The sequence below is a fragment of the Nasonia vitripennis genome, chromosome 1 (genome assembly GCF_009193385.2).
Source record: "Nasonia vitripennis strain AsymCx chromosome 1, Nvit_psr_1.1, whole genome shotgun sequence".
NCBI classification, from domain to species: Eukaryota; Metazoa; Arthropoda; class Insecta; order Hymenoptera; family Pteromalidae; genus Nasonia; species Nasonia vitripennis.
This window is the reverse complement of record NC_045757.1, coordinates 14,199,580-14,226,137: the sequence shown is the minus strand read 5'-3', so window position 1 is coordinate 14,226,137 and position 26,558 is coordinate 14,199,580. Positions and strand designations below refer to the sequence as shown.

Genomic DNA, 26,558 nt, shown 5'->3' with positions numbered 1-26,558 from the left:
ATAGAGGCAGAAAGCAGATTACAACATTGATATGTTAATCCGTTCAACCCGTCTTCAAGAGTCAATGGACACTCGATCGGATAACAGCGAAGCTCAACAGAGAAGGTGATAGAAACAACAAGAATGTCATCATCCCGCGAGCGCAACTCTCTCTCTCTCTCTCTCTCTCTCTCTCTCTCTCTCTCTCTGCCAGAGAGATGAGTCGAGATGAGAAGCAGGCATCAGAGAAAATACACGTGGACCAAGTCAACAAAGGAACAAAGTGCAGCGTGCGTGATGAGAAAGAGACAGAGATAGAGAGTTGAAAGCCGGGTAAACGCAATGCGGGGGACGATACGTATAGGCCGCCTATAGCAGTACACACGATGCATACGGCATCCCAAAGCAAAAAGTCAGTCAATCGCAGACTTGGCACGAAGCATTGTTTGCTCGCGGCTCGGCGCTAATTCCTATTTGCAGGCTCGATTGCCAGCGCCGCGGATTTTCCTTTTCATAATCCGATATGCGCTTGTTCTCCCTCGCTTCCGACTCTCTCGTGTGTGGTGTCGGACATATAGCCGCGCGGCACTCAAAGGCCCGAGCTATACACGAGACTCTGATTGCGGTACGAATGAGATTCATTCATAGTACGGCGATTCCACGGAATCTCGCCGCAGAAGTCCTTTGATCCGTTCAATTGATTCCTTCGATTACCCCTAGTCGCCAGCGCTGCTGCGTACAGGGGGTTAGCTCGCGCCGCGGCGGTGGTCACATATCTCGCGCCACCGCAATCCCGTTAATTATTCCGTGCGAGTTTCGGTCATGTGTGCAGGCGTACAGAGAGACAGAGAACGAGAGAGCACAGGGCCGACGCGCTCCTGGGGGAGAGGGGTAGGAGTGGGGGAGGGCTTGAATCAAGACTGATCGGCTGCTGACCGCTGTACTGGACGTAGGGGATAGATGGCCGGACGCGACATACGTCGATTATCATAATGAGACCCCTGACCGGACTTTGTGCTCCCACTACTCTCTGCAGACGTGATTTGTTGTCGGATGATCTTAATTTCGGCCGGAGATTTCGGAGCGCAGATGCATTGTGCAGGTGGCGGCTTTTCAATTTTCAGGATTGCTACTTGTATATTAGTTTCTGTGTGCTTGCGGATTGTTTAGGGCTGTAATAAAGGATCTGGAGCCGGAGTATCTCAGACAGTGCTCACGTTATACCGAATTGAAAATCCGATTTGTCAACCTAGCAAAAAGTAAATTTGTGCTTCGTATCGATCTCGTTACAATGCCATGCAAATATTCACACATGCTACGATTCCATTCAGAGTTTAAGAGTACAGCGAACTACCCCGTTGCGTATTCAGCATAACTCGCGAACAATAAAGAATCCTAGTGATCCATATCGTCAGCGAGTTATGTACTCTCATTACAAATCCTCGCAGCCCGTCTGGCGCGCGTTTGCTCATTTGACAAACATTGTGATCTTTCGGGGTCGAAAAATGCGAAGAACGCGCGATATCGCGCCAGTGCTGCTGCTGCCGCTGCAGCAGCAATATTGCTGCGCTGAGCACAATCCCGCAGTGGTGAGGGAAGCCTGCAGCCAGGTGGGTGGCGTAATTGACGTTTTTCTCGGGCGGCAGCGGCGTCAGCAGAACATAATTGCGCATTCTCTGAATCAACGCCTATAATGGTAGTCTGTATTACGCGTTTAGCTTGCACGCCTGTGCAGCAGTGGCAGCGACACCGAGCGCTGCGATCGAAATCATTCGCTGATGTTCGTAAATTCGCAGAAGCTCTATTCTCGTGGGAAAAACAAATGGCAATAGAAACCGCAACGGCCGTAGTTTAAAAACCGTGGACGCGCTCTCTTCGCGCTATAAATTCACTTAAATTCAACGAGTCCCCCGCACTGGTGGCTGTGCGGAGGCTATAATGGCTCTCTCTCTCTCTCTCTCTCTCTCTCTCTCTCTCTCTCTCTCTCTCTCTCTCTCTCTCTCTCTCTCGATGGAATTTGCTCACGCACGTCGACGCGTTGCAGCGGCGGCAACAGCATCAGGACAATGGAGCGATTAACTTGCGTAGGCTGCAGTCTAGCTGCAACAGCAGCAGTTCGTTGTTTATTGTACGAGCTACCGGCCAGCGTTATTTGCCTGCGTGCGGCCGGGGCAAATCACTCGCTTAAATTATTCGTCGACGAGCAGTGGTGCTACTAGCGATGCACCCCCGGAAATCTACTCCCCCTTTTTTCGCAGCCCTCTCTGTTGTCCTCCTGCTTCTTTTGTTACAGAGCAGAGGCAGGGCATGTGCGTACCGAGCTGCTCTGGTCTACACTGCTTAAAATAGAAGGCGATGCTTTTACTGCAATTTTTATAATCTTATTTCTAACGTACAATTCAAAACGCGCAATGAATTTTTATTTTTCGTGATATTGGAACGTCACGTTTGTTGAACTTTGAATTGGGCCTTCGTTTGAGATGTTACACGAACACATCGACGATCGAGTGTGGCATGTGTGCACATAACTGATGTGTACATACTGGGGAGTGCTTGTGTATTTACACTAATCTGCAGGCGAATGTTTGTCGGGGTTTGCGAGCGTGTACTCATGTCACTATATATTATTTGCGATTACGTCAAGTATTTAGGTGCACTGCAATAGGCTCATTATATAGCTGTATTACGCTCTGCTATTAAAACAGAAAAAAGTGGTCAAGTTTTTGCAGGATTCAGACACCTTGATAACTCTCTGTCATTTAACGTGGCTGTGCACCAGAAGAGCGAACGCTTACCATGAAAACCGACAAAATAAAAAAAAAGGATTCGCAATAAACAAAGGCTAAAGAAAAGTATTAAAGTATAAGAAAGTTATTACGTCGTCGCAGTCATAAAAAGGGTATTTCCTTGCGCCTGCGCCGACGGCGCAACCAAGAATGCGAGGATGAAAAAGAAATAAATAAATAAATAAAAAGGTGACGAGCGAAAAAGGAGGAGAACAGAGCAGAGCAGCAATTCGCTACTGCGCGCGCACGTTTTATAGTTCGGGAGCAGGAAATTCCCTTTGATCGTGGCCGACAGGTTGATCTCCTCTCCTCTTACAGGCTGTCGCTGTATAGAGACACGCGCTTTAATAATTCTTTTTATCGCCTCCTGTACCAGTGACACAACTTGGTCAAAACCATAGCTGTTACAGTAGAGGCTCCTTTGAATATTTATACATTCAAACTGACAAAAGCAACGAACATTGGTCATTTGTGCGCGACCTACTGGCAAACAGCATACCACACTTTGACTGGTACTTTTTTATGTTTATGGGAAATATTTAAACGCTTAATATGGGTCTAATGTTTTACTCACGATTAAATTCAATGGTCGATGCTAATGAGTTTTGTGTGGCCTAAATAATTAAATCAGTATGTTTGTTTATGAATCTAATACGTCAATTTAAACAAAAAAATTATTTTATAAGTTATTTACGAATGAGCATAACATTTTTTTCAAGCCTTTTTGAAAATATATACTCATCATACACCCAAGAAGTATATGCACAGTACATCATGATAACTCATATTTGCTTGATCATTACTGATTATTTAAGTTGTGTACTAATCATAGACATTGGTCATTACGCGGAACCAGGGTAGTTTGATCATGATTAGTCTATTCTAATAGACACAGTCATATTTACAAAAAGTTACTATTAAGAGTTATCCATAGAATAGAACGCAGTATTCATTTAACAGTTGATTTGAGTAGAAAGTTAGTAACAGTTTTAGTAAATCGTTGCGATTCTGAAACAGAAATCCGTTTCTTATTGAATAAAATAATAAAATAATACCGATAAGATGATTCTAGAAAGACTCAAAGTTTGAAATTTGTGTTTTATAGTCGTGCTTTTACGTGTTAAAACACTTGATTATTTTACTACAGACTATATTGACTTTTTGTGCAAAGATTAAGGAATGTTGTATCAGAAAATTTATCAACTTTTGTGTTCGGGAACCTCGCTTCGAGGTGCAAATTTCAGTAATGAATTGTAATGTTACATTTTCATCGCAAATCGCGTATGAATCATTATCATCTTGTATCATAAATAGGTACACTACTGTAACTCATTAATATACCATTAATTACATACCCAGAAAGTTAATGAGTTTGCAGGTACAAGAGAAAACTGTCGTAATTATGCCTAGTCACAACAAGTCTTTCATGGCGACGAGATATTAAAATCATTGATGAAAATAACTATAATTTTTTAAGATACTATGATACTAGATGTACCATGTTCAAAAAAATTAAACCAAATTTTACAGTTCAAAAAAATTTTAACATATTGTGTAACTGCATGAAAATTTTAGGAACTTGGCCAGTGCATCGAAGACATAATAAGATTTTTACTTGTTTGAATCACAGTTTGTGGTGGTTTTATGTGGTGAATCATATGATGCTTTTATTACCGACAATGCAAACGTTTTACAATACTACTAAAGATATAATATCAGCTTCGTACTCTTTAATTGAAATAACCGGCATTGTTGAATCCATGGTTATCTTGATTACCTTTAAACTTCAAGGATCTCGCATACAAGTATGCATTTCTTCAGTATATAAAACATTCTTATTTGTATAAATCATTTCTTTTTATTTCAGCTACTCCTCCAAATTATAAAAAATCAAATTGTTGTAAAAAAACCAAAACCTGCCTTAAATAATAGGAATGTTCATGCCAGTGTCTTTGCGATTATCGCTGTTTTGTATGTGATTGTAGTGTACATGTACATTCATAAACCAGCAACATTGATTAATAAGGGCTTCATTATGACGACATGTTACGCATTTCCGACAGAAGACATAAGGACTAAAATTGCTATATACTGCAATCAACTAATTGCTTTAATGCATACGTCCGTCGTATTGGTTACCGATGGTGTTGCTGTGCTTTTCATCTATACATGTGCAATAAAACTCAAAACTTTGGAAATAAGACTTAAAAAAGCACCAGATTGGACGAAACTAAAGTATGATATAGCTGAACATCAAACAATCTTATTGTCAGTGAAATAATTATTTAATGCATCAATAATTAAATTACATGAAATATAAAAATTATGATTTTTTTTCAATAGAGTAATCGAAGAAACGAATTCATTAGCTGGAGTTCTAGTAGTAAAAACCGTCATTTGTTTTATGTGTTACAGTATAAGCGCAGGAGTACAAATAATTAATGTAAGTATATATAACATATAATTAAAAATACGATTTAATTTGTATATTGAAATTCGACAGCAACATGTTGTAACAGCACAAATGTTGCATCAGTTCATCATTATCGCGATAGTTTATTTAAGAATTTATATATGTGCAGAAACGGCGGAAATGTTATTAACAGTTGTAAGTTTAATCTTAAAAAAATAACATTGAGTATGTATTCTCATATTAATAATAGAAAAAATCTCTTTAGAATGGCGACATGCTATTTACTGTATATAGCATTGCATTTAGTACTCCAAATATTGTCAAAGTAAAGAGTCTGATAATTATGAGATGCCAAAAAGTACCTAAGATATATGTCAACGGATTAATGGCTGCACTCAACAGGGCCTATTTAAGAAGTGTAAGTTTTGTAATTGCTTAATATTTATGAAATGTATCCTTATAAATCTTTTGATTTGTAGATTTCATATGCAACATTTTCATACTTTATGACGATTCGGGCCATTGTAAGCAAATAAAATAATCGCATGAGATATAACTTCAGATTTAAAATTCATTCTTTCTAATACAATCAACGAATGAACAGTATTAAGTGTTAATTACACGAAAACATTTTTAACTAACATTATAAAATTTCGAATAAATAAGAATTGTTTGTAATTATATTTTTAAAATAATACAAAACGTTCGCAATCTCAACACCGTTCGCTTCATTTTCTCTCCACCATCTCTTTTACGTAATTTTTTTTCAACTTCATTAATTTAGTGGCATCTTGCACCCATTTTTTTGATTATTTAAATGATGGTGATATGATATGTATGAAAAAACGAGTGTCAAAATTATGAAAAAATCTACTACTATTTTCAATAGCATCCAAAAACCCATTGAAAATAGCATGATAAATTGGTAATGCAGTGCGAACGCTATAAACTGATCATTATGTTGATAAATTTACATACAAACAAGCAAAATATAGCCTTTGTCACCTTACCGCACTATAGCATTTTCGTTTCCTCAACCTTAAATAAATTGAGTTTAGTATTCGAAAAAAATAGCGTAATATTTATATGTGATAAAACTAAGGTAAGGGTATAAAAAGTTCATTATCATAATACACTGAAAACACCTTAAGGCACCCGCTGTGCGAACCAGTGCCCCCACTTCACGAAACGAAGTAAAGCTCAATACCGCTGATTTCGGGGCTTCGGGCTGCTGGAGTCCGTAACTTGCGACTCCGCTGCATAAAAATCCAGGGGGCGCTGCATGACGGCGAATCGTGCAGGTTATGCCCTGAGGAGTTTTCAATGTAATAATACATTTTTTCTAGAGCTATTAAGGTTGAATTGGACTAAACAGATTAAATATTTAAAAATAGAGCTTGCATAAGACTATCTTAGAATGATTCTGCACACATACGGTTCACAACATATTTTTGTACCTGCCCTAGTTCCGTATCGTTAGCTTCTTGTTTGTACAGGATAATCAATTCTACCACATTACAGTAATTTGCTGCTACAATTATAGAATACGAAATTATATGATGACAAGACCCTTTAAGTTTTCGGATACATGCTAAATACGTTTCAGTATTACTCGGAATGTGACGAAAGTAACTTAAAATTTTCTAATTTAAATTGGATAACATTTTAATTAAAAGTTTAAAATACTTATCTCTTTCATTAAAAATATTTATAAAAATAAATAATTACTTATCTTGATAGTTTCAGAAATTTGTTTCTTTTAATTGTCTTAGTAAAAAATGAGGATTCATTTAAATGCAAAAATAGCCTACCAATATTTACGTTTGTCTGCTACTCTTATGGCTACGTGGCCATTGTCTGATGCAACAAAAAAATACCGGAACGTATTTTATAATATGTTATGGTGGCTTTACTTGACAAACCATCTAATAATTTTATACTTAACTCTAAATACTATAATCACACACAATAAAAATCATTTAACGGTTTTTTATACATGGTTAGAAATATCCTTCATGACAGAAAATATTATTGTTCTCGTTTCTTACAAACTGCAAGAAACTAAATGGAAGGTATGTAATTTCTTCATTATATGCACAGTTATATTTTCTCAATTTTCTTTTACAACTATAACGATTAAGAAATTATTTAAAAATGCGTTTTTTTAGCAACTACTTTATACTTCCAAAATGACGATTAATAGAACAGAAGATAACATCCGTTTAGAAAACAGTGATTTGTATCCAAAAGTTTTTGCGACCCTATTCATTTTTTTTATTGTGATTATTATTTCTTATGTAAACAAAGCAGAAACATACGAACGAGGTTTAATAATGACAACTCGCTATCCGTTCGAAATCAAATCTATTGGATTGAAATTATTTCTAAATTTGAGCCAATTTATCACACTTTTGCATGCCTCTAGTATTTTAATAACAGATGCAATCGTTGTATTGTTGCTTTACACGTGTACGATACGTTTAAAAATAGTCGAGCAGAAATTTAGAGCATGCAAGTATTATAGACATCTCAAGTTACATATTTATGAGCATCAGAAAACTTTATTGTACTTTGAATTTATTTATAACTAAATCTAAAATTAATAAATGATAAATAAAAATTTCATAATTTTAATGATAGGTTGATAGAGGACACAAATCTGTTAGTGAGCAAGACAGTACTTAAATCGATTGCGTCGTTTATGTCATATAGTATAGGCGGGGGGCTGGTACTGTATAATGTAAGTTAAACTGTATTTCCATTAACTAATTAATTATATTATCAATCATAAAAACAATTTTTGTAGAAAAATACCTCACCATTGCAATTGGTGCAGATATGCTTGGTCATATGTGTAATTTATTTAAGAGTTTATGTTTGTGCCGAAATCGCCGAAAAAATGATATCAGCAGTAAGTAGAGTATTACAAAATCTCAGAAGCTTTTTCAATATCAAAACTTATACTTTTCAGAACGAAAGTATAGGATTTACGATATATTTCACAAAATGGTATGAGGAAAGTGCCAAGGATATAAATGCAAAAAATATAATAATCCAACGATGTCAAAAATTACCAAGAATATATATCAACGGTTTTATGCAGTCACTCAACAGAAATTATGTTAGAATGGTAAGTTAATGGTTGAGTGTTTCTGGAGTTGTCATAACGCTCTGAATTTTTTTAGATCACCTATGCCACTTTCTCATATTTTATGACAATACGAAAAATCATCAATAAAACTGCTAATTGCGTTGACTGTTGAGAAAATAAAAATAAAAAAATGATGCGAAGGCACAGTTTGAATTCCGTTGCTAACTATCTGTACACGGAAAAAAATGGTTAGTAACAGTAACAAACCGCTTGGCAAAATACGTACCAACTATTTTTTTGGTTAACCTTACCAAGTACTTGGTAAGTATAATAAAATAATTGGTAAGTTACCTGCGTTTTTGGTAACATTTATCAAGTTATTGGTTAGGTTAACCAAAAAAATAGTTGGTACGTATTTTGCCAAGCGGTTTGTTACCGTTACCAACCTTTTTTTCCGTGTATAATTTCTAAAAATGGAACAACAAACTCATATTTTAACTATAATCTTAAAAACACTATTCAAAGCATTCTAACAATAATGGGTAGATTTTAAGGCTGACGTAGACGCGGAGAAGTTAATAAAATAACAATGGCGAGACAAACCGTATAATCGATTGCCGCGTTTCGTTATTGAAAAATTTATTACATATGTATGACTAGTTATTTCATACTTAAATACATTATTTAAATATTTTGTGATTGTTGAGTAATTGATAATTGTAGACTCAAAAAAGAGCCTATATGTACGAAATAAATTCAAAGATCATCCTCGCAAAAATCCTAGCACTGCTTGTATTATAAATCACCTTTGCCCTTTCAGCGGCTTCTTAAAAGATACTTTAAGCCCTGCAATACAATGCCCTCGTATCCGCGTTAAAAATAAAGCTCTTCTTCCTTTCTTCCTCTCCACTCATAAAGCATCGGCCTCCGAAAGAAGTATACCACCTTCACTCGGATACATTAGACTAAGTCCACTTTATTCAGAGCAAGCCCGGCAATACTTCACCCCATCCCTCTTGGCAATAACGCACGCATTATAACGCCGGTCTCCCGATTTCGCTCGAAAAAAAGTCTTCTCATACTCGCGAGAAAGAAAGTGCGCCGCTTTATCGGTGCTATCATCTCTCATACATGTACGCGCTAGAAGTGGGGGTGAATATATATCGATCGATTATGAAGGCACGCGCCTGGGCTTGGTGCTAAATCCTCTGAGTGAAAAGCCGTGTCGAGCGCTCGCGAAGAGAAACAAAGCGGCCCGGGCTTCGATCGGTCAAATGTCGCGGAAATACGGGTGTGTATTAGGTTAAAAAAGGGGCCGCGCTTTGTCAGGGAAATCGCTGCCTGAGAACGGATTTCGGGGTTGGGTTGGACGTTGTTATTCATGGCTTTGTCATATTTCAGGCGATCGGCTGCACTGGTTCGCGAGCTTGCAGAATTTATAGACCGTTATTTGTTCGCTCAAAGGCGCTTTGAGAACTTGATTGGCGCTTTAATTTCAAACTGACGAATTTGACGAACAACGCCAAATGATTTGCGAACGAATTATTACAAATTACATATACTTTTGCAATGTAATAACTTTTCAATAAGAAAATAATACATCAGAGAACTTTAGTAGAGCCTTTATCAAATTAACGAATAAAGTGCCGGAATCAATTATTTTTCACACCAGCACAAATTTCGCGCGTTCAAGTTCGTTCGAGACCCTGATGGCGTTTACGCATTCTCTTATTGAAATTTCCCCCGCCGTCATGTGCAGTGCAGTGCAGCGACTCAAGGGAGCTCGTCGATTCTAGCTGTGCCACTACGACGATAACGACGATGAGGTATTTATCCTTTCATCTTGCAGAGGACGAGTTGGCGGCGCATATATAGTCGAGGATCGCGCTCGTTAAGCATCGAATTCAAGCAGACGCATGGGAAGCACCGTCGCGGAATCTTGATCCTTCGCTTACTCTCTGTTCCGCTTTGGTTTCTCTCTACATCTCTGTCGTCACCCTGTGCTTTGGCGCCGCTAGACAGAGTGATCCGTATTCTAAGTTAGCTGCTTGGAAAATTGAAATCACCGAACTTGGGAGAAATTCGCAAACGAATTTCGGCTTCAAATCAAAGTTTCACATTTTCTCGAAAGTACGTGCATCACCTCATATGAAACAACAGCGATTTTTCTGTTTTTGTAACACTAATAAAATGATCACACGTGCGTGAGACAATAAGTAATTATTCTAAAAATGACCGAAATTGAAATCATCGACATTTCTATCTGCGACTCGCGGAGCGTTCTTCAAACGGCACAAGCTGAAGAGCTGCTTTGCGAGCGAGAGGTATCAGATATAAATTGTTATCTCGCTCATTCTGGTGCATTGACGCGGGAGCTCGCCAGTCGCGCGTCGTATAGCAAACCAGAGCAGGCAGTCGCGTCGCGACAGGAAAACCCTCTGATGAATGGAGCCAATTTACCGGACTGGCGCCCGGTCTATTTCCCACTCCTCCGCCTCTTCCTTTCGCTATACAGGCACCAGTACCCACCACCGTTTCTGTATGTACGCTCGGCTACCATACACACTCCGTCGCTTCCGCTCGTTTCTACTCTGACTGCAGCTTTTCTCTCCCTCACACAGGCATACACTCAGGCGCTTTGTATTACCTTTTTCGTACGTAAATTTCAGTCTCATTTGATTTTTTCGCTAGAAAAAGGTTGACCTTCCAGAGGTTGCTCGTGTGTGCATCGCGAGGGCATGCAGGGAATTCGTCGCACGGTTTCAGCGGAAATTTTAAATTGCAGAAGATCGATCGTCGCGCGCTTTGCTCGTCCAATTCCAGCACGATCATAATATCTCGTTAGAAACTAAAGTAAAGAAGGGCTCGGATGCGTGAATTTCAATCGCATTTATTATTTCCATAGCGGACAGTTCTGCTGGAGCTATGCATTAATTTTTTAATCAAATTCATCCGTCGAAAAAATTAACATTCAAAGCGAATAGGATTCACGGCACCGTTATTCGGAGTACGGCGAGACCGCGTCGGGCGAAAATTGCCTAATTAAGCAAATCCCTCTATACAATCAGCGATTCAGGATTCGATTTGGCTTGGTCGTAGCTCTCGGGGAAAAAAGGAGTTAAATCTCACAAAAAAAAACAAGAACCCCCGACGAGCACGGAAGTGAAAATTTCACGCGACTTGCTTACGCGCGTTTTAAATAAGCTCTCTTAAATAAGGGACTGGGGCGCGAAAGCAGAAGAGCCAGTAAAAAACGAGCTGAAGCGGAAGGGAGAAAGAAAGATATAAAAATGATCGTGCATTATATACCTACAGTGCGGAGCGCATCGCGGCGCTGAAAGTCGCACGGAGCTCAGGACTCGCGGGATAATCCCCGAAACCCAATTATATTTTGCTGCGACTGCTGCAGCGGAGCCACTCCGACTTCTCTATCCTCGGCGCGAGCGCGACGATAGTGGAGCGAGACGGAGAAAGAGGGAAGGGAGAAGACGGACGAGGCGACGTTTAGGCGGCCCGGTGAAATGCGGATTAGCCATTATAACTGGAAATTGCTGTCCCCCTCGCCACTGCACCGTCCGCCTATCTCTCGAAATTTCTGCGCGAAACATCATTTTTCATCTACTTCGTCGCGCGCGCGCGCGTGAAATAAAAAATTAAACGGCTTTTTTCGCGCCATTTTTCTCGCGTGTTCTCTCGCCACCGCCGCCGAGTGCTTCTGTAATGAAATTTATTTCTAGCTTTTTTTCCCATCCTCTCTTTTAACTCATCCCTTTTTTTTCAGACCGGGACTTTCATTGTCGAGAGTTTTGGAATATTTCATTTATTAAAATGTATTTACTCCTGCGCACAGCGACACTTTTGTTGCCCGGGTATAATTTATACGCTGGGTGATTATTTTACAACGCGCGCTGACGAATACGCGGCATGCATGCATAGTTAATTAAAAACCGATACGAGTGATCTCTCCGCTTTTAATTTGCTAGTCGACGCGTATCAGACATCATAATTTAAAAACGCGTCGCGCTTTCTTTACCTTCGAAAGAAATTTTTATAACAATAAATTAAAACATCGTGTACCGCATAGGTATATGCTCATCCGAAGCGTCGAATATATTGCTCTTTCCATCCATCTCCTATAACCACCCCCTCTCTCACTACGATTCAGTTCGATAAGAGAGGTCCGGAGCACAAGTGATTTAGACTGGCGGCGATAGAAATGCGCGGCATTCGATATATACTGCGCGTCGCTTTTTCCCCCAATATATCCCTTCGCCGTCTTTATAGAAAAATATTGGCACAGGAAGGAGAAAGGAAGTGGGTCAGCGATTCCGCAGACGATATCCTCGAGGCATTTCTAGATCACCCCGTGGACGGTGTTGCTGGTCGTTGGCCGGTTATTAAAAAATTCCACCCCTGCGTTGAGCAATACGGGAGACGGATCCGAGAGACACAAAAATTACGCGTTTTCTCCGAAGCGCGCGGTCTATATGAATATTTTACGCATGAATATATTTCGATTCGATTTTAATCAGTCAATATTGTCAGTTGTCACTGATATAATATTAATATTGATATTATGTATGATTTCGAGCTTACCAGCTTTGTTTCGTAAATTGCTAGTCATGGATGGTGGTTGGTCGGACGAGCGCGGTCACTCACCTGAAACGGAAAAACGAAATAGGTAAGATTAGCATATGTAGTACATAGCACAACGTGAGATCGATAAATAAAAAGGAAATTCATACGAAAATGACAATCCTACGCGTGCAGGACAAAGATTATCAAAGTTTAAATTATCGTCCATGAATATCGGTTGCAGCTTGAGCTACCCGAGGAGGTCTAACACGAGTTTCCCCCGTCCTGTAAGAGAAGTCGTTACTTGAAATATACTCAAGAATCTCACGACCCAAAAGCGTCAAAAGTTCGTCTACCATCCTGTTATCTCGCTAGGCGCAATCCCACCATCCGTCAGATCGCACAAAGAGCCAGCGAAGAAGAAGCATATAGCCTAGAGAACAAAAAGACTGCAGACGATGCAGATCGAAAGGACATTAGCAGTGAGCGCCCCTTAATTGCGCTGCGGATTCCCATTTTTTCCGCTCGGATATTTTTGCTCTCCCATCGCAGCAGCAGCAGCAGCAGCGTCGCCAACCACAACGAGCCTGGAATGCAATTGAACTGTCGGAATTAAGAAAAATCGCGCGGAGACAGAGAGTCAGGGACTCTCGACTGCTGCCACCGCGGCTGCAATTCCGCATTCGATCGTTCGATAAGCCGCACGCGGCGGACGTTTTCCTTCTTTTCGCGAGACGGACGCCGAGCGAGAGAAAAGAGCGATAGAAGATATATAGAGAGGCATAGTAAGAACGCGCCAGTAAGTTTGAGATCGTAAAGTGGGTCGGAGTTGTACGTTCGTTGCAAGCTATTTGCATTGTGAATGAGACGAGTCTAGAAGCGACGGGTGCTTTTGACGCGTAAACTCGTAAGATATTTAATCAAGCACGTAGGCCATTTTTTATATCGCTTTAGAATATCGATCATATACTTTCATATTTGAACAATGTAACATTCGGGTATACGAGGTCATTCTGGAATGCATAAAGAAAGCGCAAGTCAGCCGGCGCATTGGGGCGGGTACATCTGAGGGAACAATGGCTGGAGAACCTCTAATAGAATCCCTCCCTCCCGGTGTTAATTTGCAAGAGAAGTAGGGATGAGAGAAGGATGGACAAAGAGACCGAGCGCGAGAGAAGAAGAAAAAAGGCCAATAGCTTAAAAGACAGAGTACCTCGGCGGAGCGAGAAAGACAGCTGAATAAGTAAAGGAAAATAAGCCAGTCGCGCGTATATACTGCGGGCGCGAAGGAAAGACGAAGAGAAGACATCGAATCTATCCCCCCTATACCCATGGCGTAGAGAGCGGCGGCCGCGCACGTGAATACATATACAAGCGCGGCGATCGATTCGCGGAATCGCGCGCGCGAAATTTGAATTACAAATCTAGCGGAGCCGCTACTGCATTTCGTTCCGAATAGAAAAGACGGCTGCAACGGAGCCCGTACGACGGAAGTGACTGGGCGCTTCCTATATACGTATACTCACGCGCGGCTCGACGACGGTGCTTGACACGCATTATTTTTACGATAAGCCGTACGGGAGAGGCCAGATATCGAACGGGGAATCGTAATTACCGGCCTGGACTGAGACGATAACGTCTCGCCAGCGTGCAAAAGCTTTTGAATACGTATACGCGAGCGGAGCACATACTTTGCACGCGTTTATGCAAAAAGTCGTACCACTGAAACGATGCGAGAAACTGAACAATACGTTCAAAATCGAATACGTAACTTCTCACTGCAACCGAGGCAGCGATTTCGCAAATTACACTACACGATCTGAATTTCACGAACCTAATAAAGATACGGGAAAAAAAGGTTGTATTATCTGCCAATTTCAATTTGACTCTCTTCATTCCACGAGCGCGCAATTACGTATGTATCTATTCACGGCGGGCGCAGTAGTGAGCACAGGTGGGCGAGTACTGTCGCCGCAAAGCCGCCACTCCAGTTTTGATAAGCCTGATAGAGAAGGTATATAATTGCTCGCGCCACCACGCGTCCGTTTTTCTTTCCACTGCAGTGCGAGTTTCGCGTGCTCCTCTGGCGTACGTCACGCCGAGATTTCGCGCAGATTCTCTTCTATTCGTTTAGCTTTAAGCGCGAAATTAATAGCCGGAAGGTCATTCTTTTAAAGCGAGATTACGCCACACGATAGCAGTTGCAGAGGCGGAAGTAAAGCAATTCCATTAGTGTTTAATCACCAGAATTCGTTACAAGTCATGGACTTGGACGAAATTCTCCACGCGAATCGCCTAATCATCGCTTTCGATTGTTAATCACGCACCTCGTTAGCCCCGGGAAATCGCAAGAGTCCGTGTACACGTACAGCTTATATATAACGAACAAACTATGGCTATTTTCGAAGTAACGCTTTTTTCAATCTCTCGGAAAAGCTCGTATAGTCATTCCATTACGAGCTAACGCGATGATGATAAAATAAAGAAGGCAGCCGATGCGCGATAAAGATTTCGATATGTACCCCTCCTGAAGAATTAATTCGAGCCAGAAAAACGTCGCCCCCGCAGAGACGAGTCGAGCCGAGAGAGAGAGAGAGAGAGAGAGAGAGAGAGAGAGAGAGAGAGAGAGAGAGAGAGAGAGATAGAGAGAGAGAGAGAGGACGAAAGTCGCGCCGTTTTGATAACGAAACGACGGAAGGAGTAATTGCGCGATTGCCCGAGAAGAGCCGGAGCTATATACAGAGAGAGAGAGAGAGAGAGAGAGCGAGACTTCTCCCAGTATTTTCCGTGGCTCTTCGCAGAAGCCCGAAAGAAGTTGCCGCTATCTCGGCTTTTTCATCCGTCCCTCGTATACACCGACTGGAGGAAAAAACCAGAGAGAAAAAGTAAGATAGCGAAGGAAATAAGATATCGGGATGGAAGGAGGGTACCCGCGGCTTTGATAAAATATATCGTTTATTCGCTTTCGGAAGTATACTGTTATACCTTATACTACATAACTGCTGAGTTGGCGATCGGTCGAGTAGGTATAACGACGAAAAGATGACTGTTGTCGCATTATGCTCTCGTTATAAAGTTCCGAGCAAACCGCGAACTACTCGGAATACGGAAGCGAGATAAGCGCGGAAAATTAAGAGAATCAGCAGCGTTGGTTGCGCGAGGCCGAAGGAGCGGGAAAGAGCTAGTCCTGCCGCGTATTGATCCCACGACGCGACGAAGGGGCTCGTGTGCGCGCACGCGGCGGCGCTGGCCCTCGGAAATCTCCAACGATCTTCACCCTGTGGCGCCCGCGAGACACACGTGTCAGGCGTGTTCTGCTTTGTCCGAGTTCGTCGGCTGTCCGAACTCGGAACTTGTCCACTGATTTTCAGTCGCTTCATCGTTTTGAATATCGAGCACGCACTCGACTGGAGCTCGATCCCCTCAATAAAGGCAAACGCGATACAACTATTCGTCGGCGCAGCAGATGGTCAACCGTCCGACGAAATCAATTTGCAGCTCTCTAATGCGCGCCGGTGGGGGATCACCGCCACGGTTTATTTCGGCGAGATATCATCCTCGCGCGCGCTGATAAGTGAATCCAATTTCGCGGGTCGCTCGGCACCCTTCTCCCCACCTCCTGTAGGTGATCCTCATTTTTTGTTGTTGGCCCGATCAGCCAATTATAATTCGGTCGCTCCTGAATTTTGCACTCGCCGAATGCTTCCGCAGAGCCGATAAAATTCGTGTGGTGAAACTGAGCTTCTTAGGTACACCGAGAGCGCGCGCGATTGAAATAATTCTCCGCCTGGTCTCGACGTCATCTAGAGCCAAGTGAGACCGCGCTGTGTGCGGAAATCTAGAGGAAGGAAATTCGGGTCGACACGAGTGCGGCAAAGTCGCGTATAAAATCCCTTCTCCGCGGGCGGAATTCACGTGCGCTGTTGCGCCGCGCTCGCTTATTTCTTTCTCTCGGGGCGAAAAAAGGAACGAGCAAGGGGTTGACCCAGTTGCGCGTACGCGGAGAATCGCCTGAAGCTCGATGGGTAGAGCCCGGTGTATAGGCCAACCCGGCACTCGGATATACGCTGAAAGCTTGGTTTACCTTTCCCTTTTCTTTTCCTATTTTCCTGGCACTTTTTGTCGACGACGTCGCGTATTAATTTTGGCTTCGATGGATCCTTGCAGGAAATCGACCCTAGACGTATAGCAGCTCTCACATTGTCTCTCGCCTGTTTTCGCTTTTGCTGTTTTTTCCTGCTCTGTGTGTTTTTTAGATACTCGAGGAATAAAAGAAACGAATGAAAAGAGGCAACTTGGATATGCTACACAAGCGATGAACGAAACGAAAATCGCTCTCTCGTGTCTTATTGGATACTTATAAGTATTGAAAACAGAACTTATCCAGGAAACCTCTACATCTTTAAATATTGCGATGGTTGATGGCATAAATTATTTGCAATGCGATTAGAATTTTTTAAAAATTAATATAAATACATGGACCATCATAAACAGACAAACAAAATATATATAGTCTCTTCAGATTCAAACAACGTCTAATATAACGCTAAGCAAGGCAGCTCCTTCTGGCGCAGTATACGTAGCAGCCTCTGCAGCTTCATCTCTCTTCTCTCGGCGCGTCGTTCAACAAACGTTATTACTTTCCTTCCAGCGATCCAGCCTTCCCTCCTGCAGCACGAGAAAGTGTGCGCGCATTCAATAAAGCAGCCCCGTGCGACCGCGCGTGCGAGAGAGAAGACAGACTTAATAGACGCTTTATGTAAATTCTCATCCTTTGGCGAGCCGAAGGTTTTAAGGTTTATATGCACAGTCTACGTGTGCGTGGGAGCCGCTTCGGTAGTGGCAATCAATTGCTCAATCAAGCTATAGGTTTCCCGTCGTTGCTGAATAGCAAATCCATGAGAGAACTGTTTTTATTAAAGAGCGAAAATTGTATCGGAACGTTAATTTATAAGTTTATTTTAACACTTTATTCCGATGGAGATTTCCACTAGAAGCCGCAGTTTCGATGTCGAAATAAATTTTGAAGTTCGCGAAGCTACCGTGGAATTCCTCGCCATCGCGGTGGTATAAAATGATTCCACTTTGAAATCTGCGCAATCATTCATACTTTCACGCCCAGTATTCATGATCGCCCATCGAATCATTAATAATCCAATCATCGTGAATCATTAAAAATCACATTCACCGCGCGCTGCTGCACACATCGGACAATCAATCATCGTCGATTCCGACGCTGCATCACGGCGAAAAAATAAAAATGCACCACCGAGCTTTGCAAGAAAAGTTAACGAAGAATCTATAATGATGAAAGAATGCGCCACCTGCGCATCATACAGTTGCAATGATACTTGGTATACGTGCACTTTTTATCAAGTGCAAATAACAATCAGCTAAATGAAAAATCCGGCACCACTGTATAAACAACTTCCTCAAACTCGCGCCGTAACGATGACGAATGTATATTTCTATACCATACTATACGTGTTTATTTTCCTTAAAAAAAAGAAGAGAAACGAAGTAAAGCTTTGCGAATCCTACGGATCAGGTGTGCCTGCGTCTTGGAATACATTGAAAAGTTCTCTCTGCGCATCTTCAGAGATGGAAGGGTAGAGTCTGGAAGGGCGAAAGGATGTTTTGCGAATAGATTCCGAGAAGATATCGATTACACCGACAGGCCGGCGCGGATCGCGCATCAATCATATACCCTTCGGCAGGCGCGCACCGATGGCCCGACGAACGAGACTAGACGTCGTGCAAGAGAGACCGAGAGCACGAAATATTCTTATCTCCGGCGAATAAATATGGAGATAAGAGCTGGGCTAAGAATAATAAATAAATAAATCTCTCGCGAAATGGAGAATGAGCGGGAGAGAGAAAGGGAGAGCCTATGGGATATGGGCAATTTCCTTGGCTCTGAAGCGACTGCCCTTTATCTTTCGCGCCTTATCAATGCGGCCGGATCTTAATAAAGTCGTAAATTTCACCTCGGCGCTTACTATAGTGTGCTTTTGGAATGGAGATTCTTATGCGGCGTTCTCGCTGGGTTTGGATCGACGAAAACAAACGAAACAATTGCTCTACGAAATTAGATTCTCGATTATATGCGTTGACATTGAAGATCTGCGAAGAGAGATTACTTTCTTCTTATCTGGCGTTATGCATGCTTTTGAAGAACAAGAATATTAACATATTAAAGTGTTTCAGTGAGGAATGAAAAATATTTACGTTATTTCATCAGCTTTGTTTGAAAGACGAGCAATGAAAAATTAAAAATTAATAATCGTACATATTAAATGTAGCTCCCGTCGTAGTTTGATAAACGCATTCAATATTTTATTATTGCGCAGCAGTACGTACAAACCCTGAAGTAATATTTTTACGAAAAAAGCAGCTTTTAATATCAGATAACTGTTGGCGTAAAAATGCAAGTGCTATCGAATTTCGACAGCTCGATCATGCTACGCATTGCAAATAAAAGTCTACTACGATTATAAGACACAAACAGACGTGACGGCAGATTTTAAAAGAAAGTGCTGCAAAATAGTGTAAACAGCCTCAAAGTAAATATCCTATTCTAAGTAAGATATTGTATAACCATTTTGTTAAGTCTTGGATTTCGTTGGTTTTTGTACGTCATCTCTCCGTACTAAAAAGTGGAATTTGAGAATATATAACATAAATATAACGCGCGTAGGCTGCTTTGCGGCTCTAATTTTTAAACAACAGTTAATGAAAAAAAAACTTATTGAAAACGTAAAATAAAATAATTATCAAATTATCTAGTCCCTTAACACGCGTACTTCATTTTTACTTTAAACGAGTTTTGCGCAAAAATAACACCTCGACCGACCACTCAGCCTTTATAAGCACCATATTATAAGATGACCAATTTTGAATACTTTTTGCCACATCACTAACAAGCTTTCTAATTTAAGGAAAAAAAGTTGATGCTTCGATCAACCGCACGCAAGGCAAGGTGGAATTTTGGGGCGGGACTTGCACAGCGCCTAATGATATGGAGCCATATGCCCCGGGGATCTTAAATTATGCGTGGAAGCTACTAATGAAAGGAAAAAAAATGGGAAGCATGAGAAATATGTGAAGTAGAGGGATTTCAAAGAAGCAGTGGTGCAGACTCTGTGCGAGACAAATCATTTTAAAATAAATCCGGTATCCTGGATATGTATTGCCCGGTTTTATTTGAAGATTTCACGCGTTTTGTATCAAGCTGCTCCGAATTTTAACAATAATGCAGGAAGAATATGATAAGCTTTTGTTTTATTTATGAATGAAAGATATCCAAATAGATTTACGTGTATCTTTTGAATCTAATCATTGAACTGTTGATTAATGCGCAAAGTACGATTTCACTTGCAATAACTCATCTAACAATCATACAGAGCAATCTACTATGCTTGCGAATAAATAATATTTATATACTTAAAGTGAATGCTAAACTAATCAATATGTTTTAATTTTTTAATTATTGTTCCTCAAATATTATCTTCTATTCGTCTGAGATGATTTAAAATAAATTGATTTTTACTGAACTAATTGTTTCAAACAATGTGATATGAGTGTTAAAATTAGATTTTTAGAAATTTACAATTTTTTTTTTTACATGGCATTTGGAACTCGAAAGTTCATCGCCTCATCTACGCAAGCCTTCCACGCTGCCCTATCTTGTGTCAACCCCACCCAAGATGCACCTCTCCGATCGACACCCACCCGTCCTATTTCTACTAGATCCGCTTTTACGTTGTCCTCCCATCTACGTCTAGGTCTACCTAAAGGTCGCGTTACCATCGGCCTGCCCTTCATGACACGCGCTGCCGTACGGTCGTTTCCCATTCTCGCTACGTGCCCTGCCCATCCCAATCTGCGCGATTTTATTATTCTGTTAATATTTGGTGACGCGTACAGATTGTGTAACTCATCATTGTGTAGTCTCTTCCATTCCCCGGTTTCCTCATCTTTCTTCGGCCCGTATATTTTTCGCAAGACTTCCCACTTTTTCTCTAACAACTGTCTTATGGTAAACATTTGATCGCTCGTCGATCTGTTGTGCCGAAATCCGCACTGATAATCTCCTACTATATCTTCCGCGAATGGAGTAAGTCTAGCTTGTATTACGTTTGACAGAACTTTGTAGCACGTTGCTAAAAGTGAAATATTCGTATAGTTATTGCAGTCTGTCTTATCCCCCTTTTTAAAAATCGGTATAATGATAGATTCCTTCCAATTTTCGGGTATTGTTTCATTTTTCCAGATGGCACATACTAGTTTATAGATTTTGAAAGTGAGCTCGACGCCCCCATATTTGAGTAACTCAGCTGGTATAGAGTCATTTCCCGCGGCTTTGTTGTTTTTTAGTTTTTTAATCGCGGCCTCTACTTCTTGGTAGCTCGGTTCCTCCACGTGGGGTTCAGCAGTATGAATTTCGTCCCCTAATTCTTCGCTATTTTCGTGCACGTTTAATAATTTATCGAAATAATTTTTCCACAGCGACAGTAATTCGTTGTCATTTGTTACGAGGTCCCCGTTTTCGTCCTTCATCAATTGCGCTCTACTCCTAAAACCCTTTCTAATGGCGTTAATCCCTCTGTACATTTCGCAGGGGTTATTTTCCTTACTGTTAGTTTCTATTCTCCTAATAAGATTCTTTTGATACTCCCGCTTCTTATTTCTGTAGATCGCGCTCGTCTGTTTCCTTACGTTAGAATACTCTTCTACGGTCCTATCGATTCTATTTTGTAAGCTATCTAATTTAGCCTTTTTGCGCCTTTCAAACCAGAGTTCGCACTCTTCGTCAAACCATGGTTTGCTCTTTGGCTTTTTCTTTTTACCCAGTACTTTGTTCGCGGCCTCTTTTACCGTTTTTTCGATGTCCCCCCCATAAGCTATTCGGTTCGTCATTCCCCTCCGGCGATGTGTTTGCTTCTTCAAGTGCCTGAAACCTGTTATTAATTTCTATCTGGTACCTAATTCGCTCTGTTCTATCTCGTAGTTTCTCAATATCGAAGCTTTCTACCTTGTTTGCTCGCTTACTATTTTGATTCGCTACTAGTGTAGCTCTTAATTTGGCTATTACTAGGAAGTGGTCCGAGTCGCTATCTGCCCCTCTGTAAGCCCTTACGTCAAGAACATTAGTATGACGTCTTTTTTCAATGAGGAAATGATCAATTTGGTTCTGTGTGGCCCCGTCCGGCGATGTCCACGTTGCCTTGTGTATGTTCTTGTGCTTAAAACACGTAGTTTTGATTATAAGATCTTATGCCGCCGCGAAATTTATGACCCTAATACCGTTATCATTGCTGGCTTCGTGCAGGCTTTCCTTACCTATAGTAGGCCTAAACGTTTCCTCCCTACCTATTTTAGCATTGAAATCGCCTAATACTATTCTTGTGTCGTAAGACGCGAACTGGTCGATTACCTGCTCTAAAGTTTCGTAATAGAGATCCTTAGCTTCTTCTTCTTTGTCCTCCGTAGGACAGTGTACATTAATAAATACATATCTATACCATTCACCTTCGATAATGATGTACGAGAGCCTATCATTGACGGATTTGAAACTTTTAACCGAATGTATGATGCTTTTGCTTACGAGAAATCCGGTGCCTAGAGATCCCCCACTCCCGGCCCCATACAGGTACGTGAAGTTACCCGATGCTAGTACTCCGCCATCTGGCCACCGCGATTCCTGTATTGCTACCAAATCTAGACTGTACCTATCAGCTTCCTTTACGAGTTCTTTACCTCTCTAGAACTAAGTATGAGAGCTTTCCGACTTTGACGAGGACAGTGTCAATTCGTCGTCAGACACACTACGGTTTCATTCTCACATCCTAACGCCCCCCTGCAAGGCAGCGCAACTTCGCTGGCATCGTTACCGCGTAAGACCAGGTGACGAATCATTCTACAAATCCCCTTTCGGGGCAGTTGTCATCGCTTCCGCATCCTCCTCGGCAGCAGGATTTTTGCCCATTTTTGTAATGTGTGATGAAAGAGATAGATTGAGAGATAAGAGATAATGTGAAGTGTTTTTGTTGTTGTGGTGCTTGCGTAGTGTTTCTAGATGAATGCGTTCGACTGTGTGGGCTCATCACACCCACGCCTGTTCCTATCGGCTGTCCGCGACTGCTTATTCAATTTATTCGCAGCTAACCTCTTTCTCAGGAGCTGTTCCTCTATCCGCACCCTAAGGACGCGCTGTGTAGTGGTGATAGGCACCCACCCGTCCGATCTGGACGACAACGCCCAAGACCCGCTTAGGGTAGCGGCATTGTAACAGTTTAGAAATTTACAATGACTAAAAAAAATTATTAATTAGTTTTAAGAAAGTCAATGAATGCACATAAGCTGACAAGATTTGACCGATTATTTTAATCGTTCTCACTTATATCAGTTGCAATCATATGGAAGATGTAGAAAGATATGAATTAAGCTTTCTTTGTATCGATGAAAAAAGCAACAGAAAGTGCGGTCATTGCAGCTAGAATTTCAATTTTCTTATCAACTGTGATTGATGAATGCTTTATATCATCCAAAACAATATGCGTTCAGTGCATTTCAATTGATTAGCTATCTATTAGAAATCACGATCTGTGTCTTGGTCTTGCTTTCCGAAAGACTATATAAACTCGCCACCGATTTATTTCTGCATCGAGCCGACAATGTCTCTCAAACTCGCAGTCTTGCTTTGCCTATTGGCTGTTGCCACCGCAAGTAAGTAGTAATCCTTTACTAGTGTATTATCAAATTAAAAATATTTTTTATCACATATGTTGGAATAATGTATACTATATTACGCAACTTACTCAAAATTTCACTACAGCACGACTACACTTTGGTCTAAGAGTACCATACGGCGGTGTTTCTCGCATCGTTGGCGGACAGGAAGCCGACCGCGCTGAGTTCCCTCACCAGGTGACTCTGCAATGGGGAAACGCACCATTTCTAAACCACCTGTGCGGTGGTAGCATACTTAGCCACCAGTGGGTACTGACTGCTGGACATTGTCCCCTTGCCGTGACTGGACGTACGCTTTACGTCAAGGCTGGCAAACACTCGATGAAGACTACCGAGAAGACCGAACAGCTCTCCAAGGTATCTGCGATCTTTATTCACGACAAATATCCAGGGTAAGTTATCAGGCAATGTTTCTCTACAAAAAACGTGCACAAAACTTATTTTTATCGCAAACACCCTTGCTCATAGAAACGTAGCCCCCTACGACATTGCACTGCTAAAGCTCGAGAAGCCTCTGGTCTATGACGAGAGTGTCCAGCCAATCGCTTTGCCCAAAGCCAGCAGCGATGTCGATGGCGAAGTAGTGCTCTCCGGCTGGGGATCAGTCTCTTCCAGCGGCATGGGAACTCCCGACATCCTGCAGAAGGTCAAGCTGCCCGTTGTTGACCTTGCCACCTGCAAGGAAGCTCTCGAGAGGCTTGTCGGACCATCCCCACTCCACGAGTCCAACGTCTGCACTGGTCCATTGACCGGAGGAGTGTCTGCCTGCAGCGTGAGTTTCTTTCGCAGATTTTTAAACAGAAATTCTGATCACTCAATCAATTGTGATTCCTGGCTCGTTTACGCCAATTTCTTAATTTTTCGCAGGGTGACTCTGGCGGCCCATTGATTAAGGTTTTGGGGAACGGCAAACCCGAAGTTATCGGTGTTGTTTCATGGGGAATCATTCCTTGCGGTACCACCGGAGCGCCATCTGTTTACACCAGAGTTTCTTCCTACATCGATTGGATCAATGACATCATTGCGAAGAACTAACAAATCGTTTGGTGAATGCCAGTCAACAGCATGACCTCTCATATTATTTTTTGTGATTTTCCACGAGATATTAATGTAAAAAATTATTACTTTCCGAGGCATGCCAACATTCTGTCAATGATTATAATAAATAATTTCATGAAACGATATATTTTTATGCTGTGCCATTATTGCGTAACTATCCACCCTAAATTTTATACTATTGTCGGAAACGAAAGAAAAGAATGGTTCGAAGGTTTTCACCTTTAAAACATTTAAAACTTAATGATCGTAAGAATTCATTAAAAAATTAATAATTTTTAACAAAGCATGTCACTTGTACGATTTTAGGGATTTTATATTCACCCATAAATTTTAGAATATTAAATTATTAGAGTATTAAAAATAAAAAAAAACACAAAAGTAAAAAGACGATTGCAGCATGAATATTAATGAATGCAACATATACATACGACACAGAGTACAGGTTACACGTATTTCAATGGCGTTGTTCGGTGGTTCGTGAGAGAGCGCCGCGTTATTTCAAGCTCGAATTAATCGCTTAAATCGCGAGTAGAATACTCGAAATCACGGAGCAGCGATACATACGCGAGTGCGCGCGTGCATATGGGTCAATTGATCGCGCAACAAAAACTGCCGCGTCGATCGTCATTAACGTTACGGTTATCGTGCGGTGAGCTACGTATTATAAAAAAACCCGATTATGCGTGCCCGTGCGTTAGTATCATATAGGGGCGGGTATAACCGTTGCACGTAATGATTATCGCAACAGCTCGGCGGACGCTGGTAGCGGTAGCGGCGGCGGCGCTTACCCGGGGATATGCTAAATTCGAATTACGATGATGTGGGTCTATCGTCGCGCGCTATCTATTCAGTGTATTTTCTGAAATGCCCGGCATATTCAAGTGGATACGCCCTTTGAATGCGTAATGTGCCAAACGAATGCGCAATTAGCAAAAATCGTTATGGCCTTCTTTTGCTTTCCTCTTCTATTTTTGTTTCTCGAGCCAGATGATCGTTATCCGAGGGAAAAATGTCGCGGCAGTAATAAGCGAAATTGATAATGCAAGTAGCTTCGGAGTGTATATAGCAGAGACCGGGTGCAAAAAGAGCGCGAATCGGGATCATCCATCAAAGCTTGAACTCGTTTGGCGCGAGGAGAGACAGATGCTATCGATGTGCAGCGGCGGCTGGAGCACGGGTGGTCCGGTTCGTTTAAAGAGGACCGGGAGGAGAGAGATCGAAAGAGAGAGGGAGCAGTGTTCAATTGAATTGGTTAATGCACGCTACAGGATGATTTAAGAGCGCGGCAAAGTCGATCATTTAGATGTAAAATCAATGGGCGATCAAGCCCTCTGATATTAATCATCGCCGAAATTTTATGTAACGGCTCGGATTCGTTATTGATCGCGGTGCTTGTGTCAGCCGGGGTAGATCTCTCCGGTTCATTGTTTCTCGACAATTGCGCAATATAATTCATCACGCTCGTAAAGTAAATTATTTAGTCTCATTCTTCGCGGATGTGTCGTGGTTTCAGCCGACTCGAAGATTCGCATCTATACCCCCGGGTAGGTGTGACGATGAGGCACCGATGTCGTATGGGGACTCCGAGATCTAGACCGCGACGACTCCGACGGCCGATCAGATGCAGCGCCGGCAAAATTTATTGCGGGCTTCTCCGACCTTCATTTTGGCGCTTGTTTCCCCTTTAAATGACCCGATCTTGGGATCCGTCCGCGGTGTTCGCTTCGAAGTTTCGTCCCTCGGCAGAGAACCTTTGATATTTAAGAAGCGCATATTTTTATCTTTCGTGACTTTTTTAATGGACCGCGAGCGCAAGCGATGTCGATGCGCCGATCGAGACAGTCGATAGCTCGAATCTTTTTGACGGATTTTACGAGGTGATGGATGCGCATTTCTAATCTAA

General features: G+C 41.7%; 4 protein-coding genes across 9 annotated transcripts in view; 3 read left to right on the top strand and 1 right to left on the bottom strand.

Annotated features, from left to right (window-relative positions):
• Positions 1–26,558, bottom strand: part of LOC100121944 (teneurin-m) — a 565,536-nt gene that overhangs the window by 323,019 nt on the left and 215,959 nt on the right. For all 6 annotated transcript variants that reach the window (XM_032598389.1, XM_032598382.1, XM_032598379.1 and 3 more), the window contains one exon: positions 12,866–12,928. In XM_032598389.1, coding sequence (XP_032454280.1) covers positions 12,866–12,893 — 28 coding nt within the window. In that variant the 5' untranslated portion in view covers positions 12,894–12,928. The remainder of the gene's footprint in view (positions 1–12,865; positions 12,929–26,558) is intronic.
• Positions 4,265–5,714, top strand: Or50 (odorant receptor 50). The gene is made up of 6 exons (NM_001190567.1): positions 4,265–4,570; positions 4,633–5,033; positions 5,109–5,208; positions 5,269–5,373; positions 5,444–5,596; positions 5,658–5,714. Exons 1-6 carry the CDS (start codon positions 4,265–4,267, stop codon positions 5,712–5,714), a joined length of 1,122 nt encoding a protein of 373 aa, NP_001177496.1.
• On the top strand, positions 6,957–8,441 carry Or51 (odorant receptor 51). The gene is made up of 6 exons (NM_001190568.1): positions 6,957–7,250; positions 7,347–7,744; positions 7,819–7,918; positions 7,985–8,089; positions 8,150–8,308; positions 8,364–8,441. Exons 1-6 carry the CDS (start codon positions 6,957–6,959, stop codon positions 8,439–8,441), a joined length of 1,134 nt encoding a protein of 377 aa, NP_001177497.1.
• Positions 23,501–24,713, top strand: LOC100122041 (trypsin-1; the record flags this gene model as incomplete). Its single annotated transcript, XM_031925670.1, has 3 exons — positions 23,501–23,988; positions 24,065–24,368; positions 24,464–24,713. Coding segments are annotated over 3 exons (960 nt in total), but the record flags the coding sequence as incomplete, so codon positions are not given.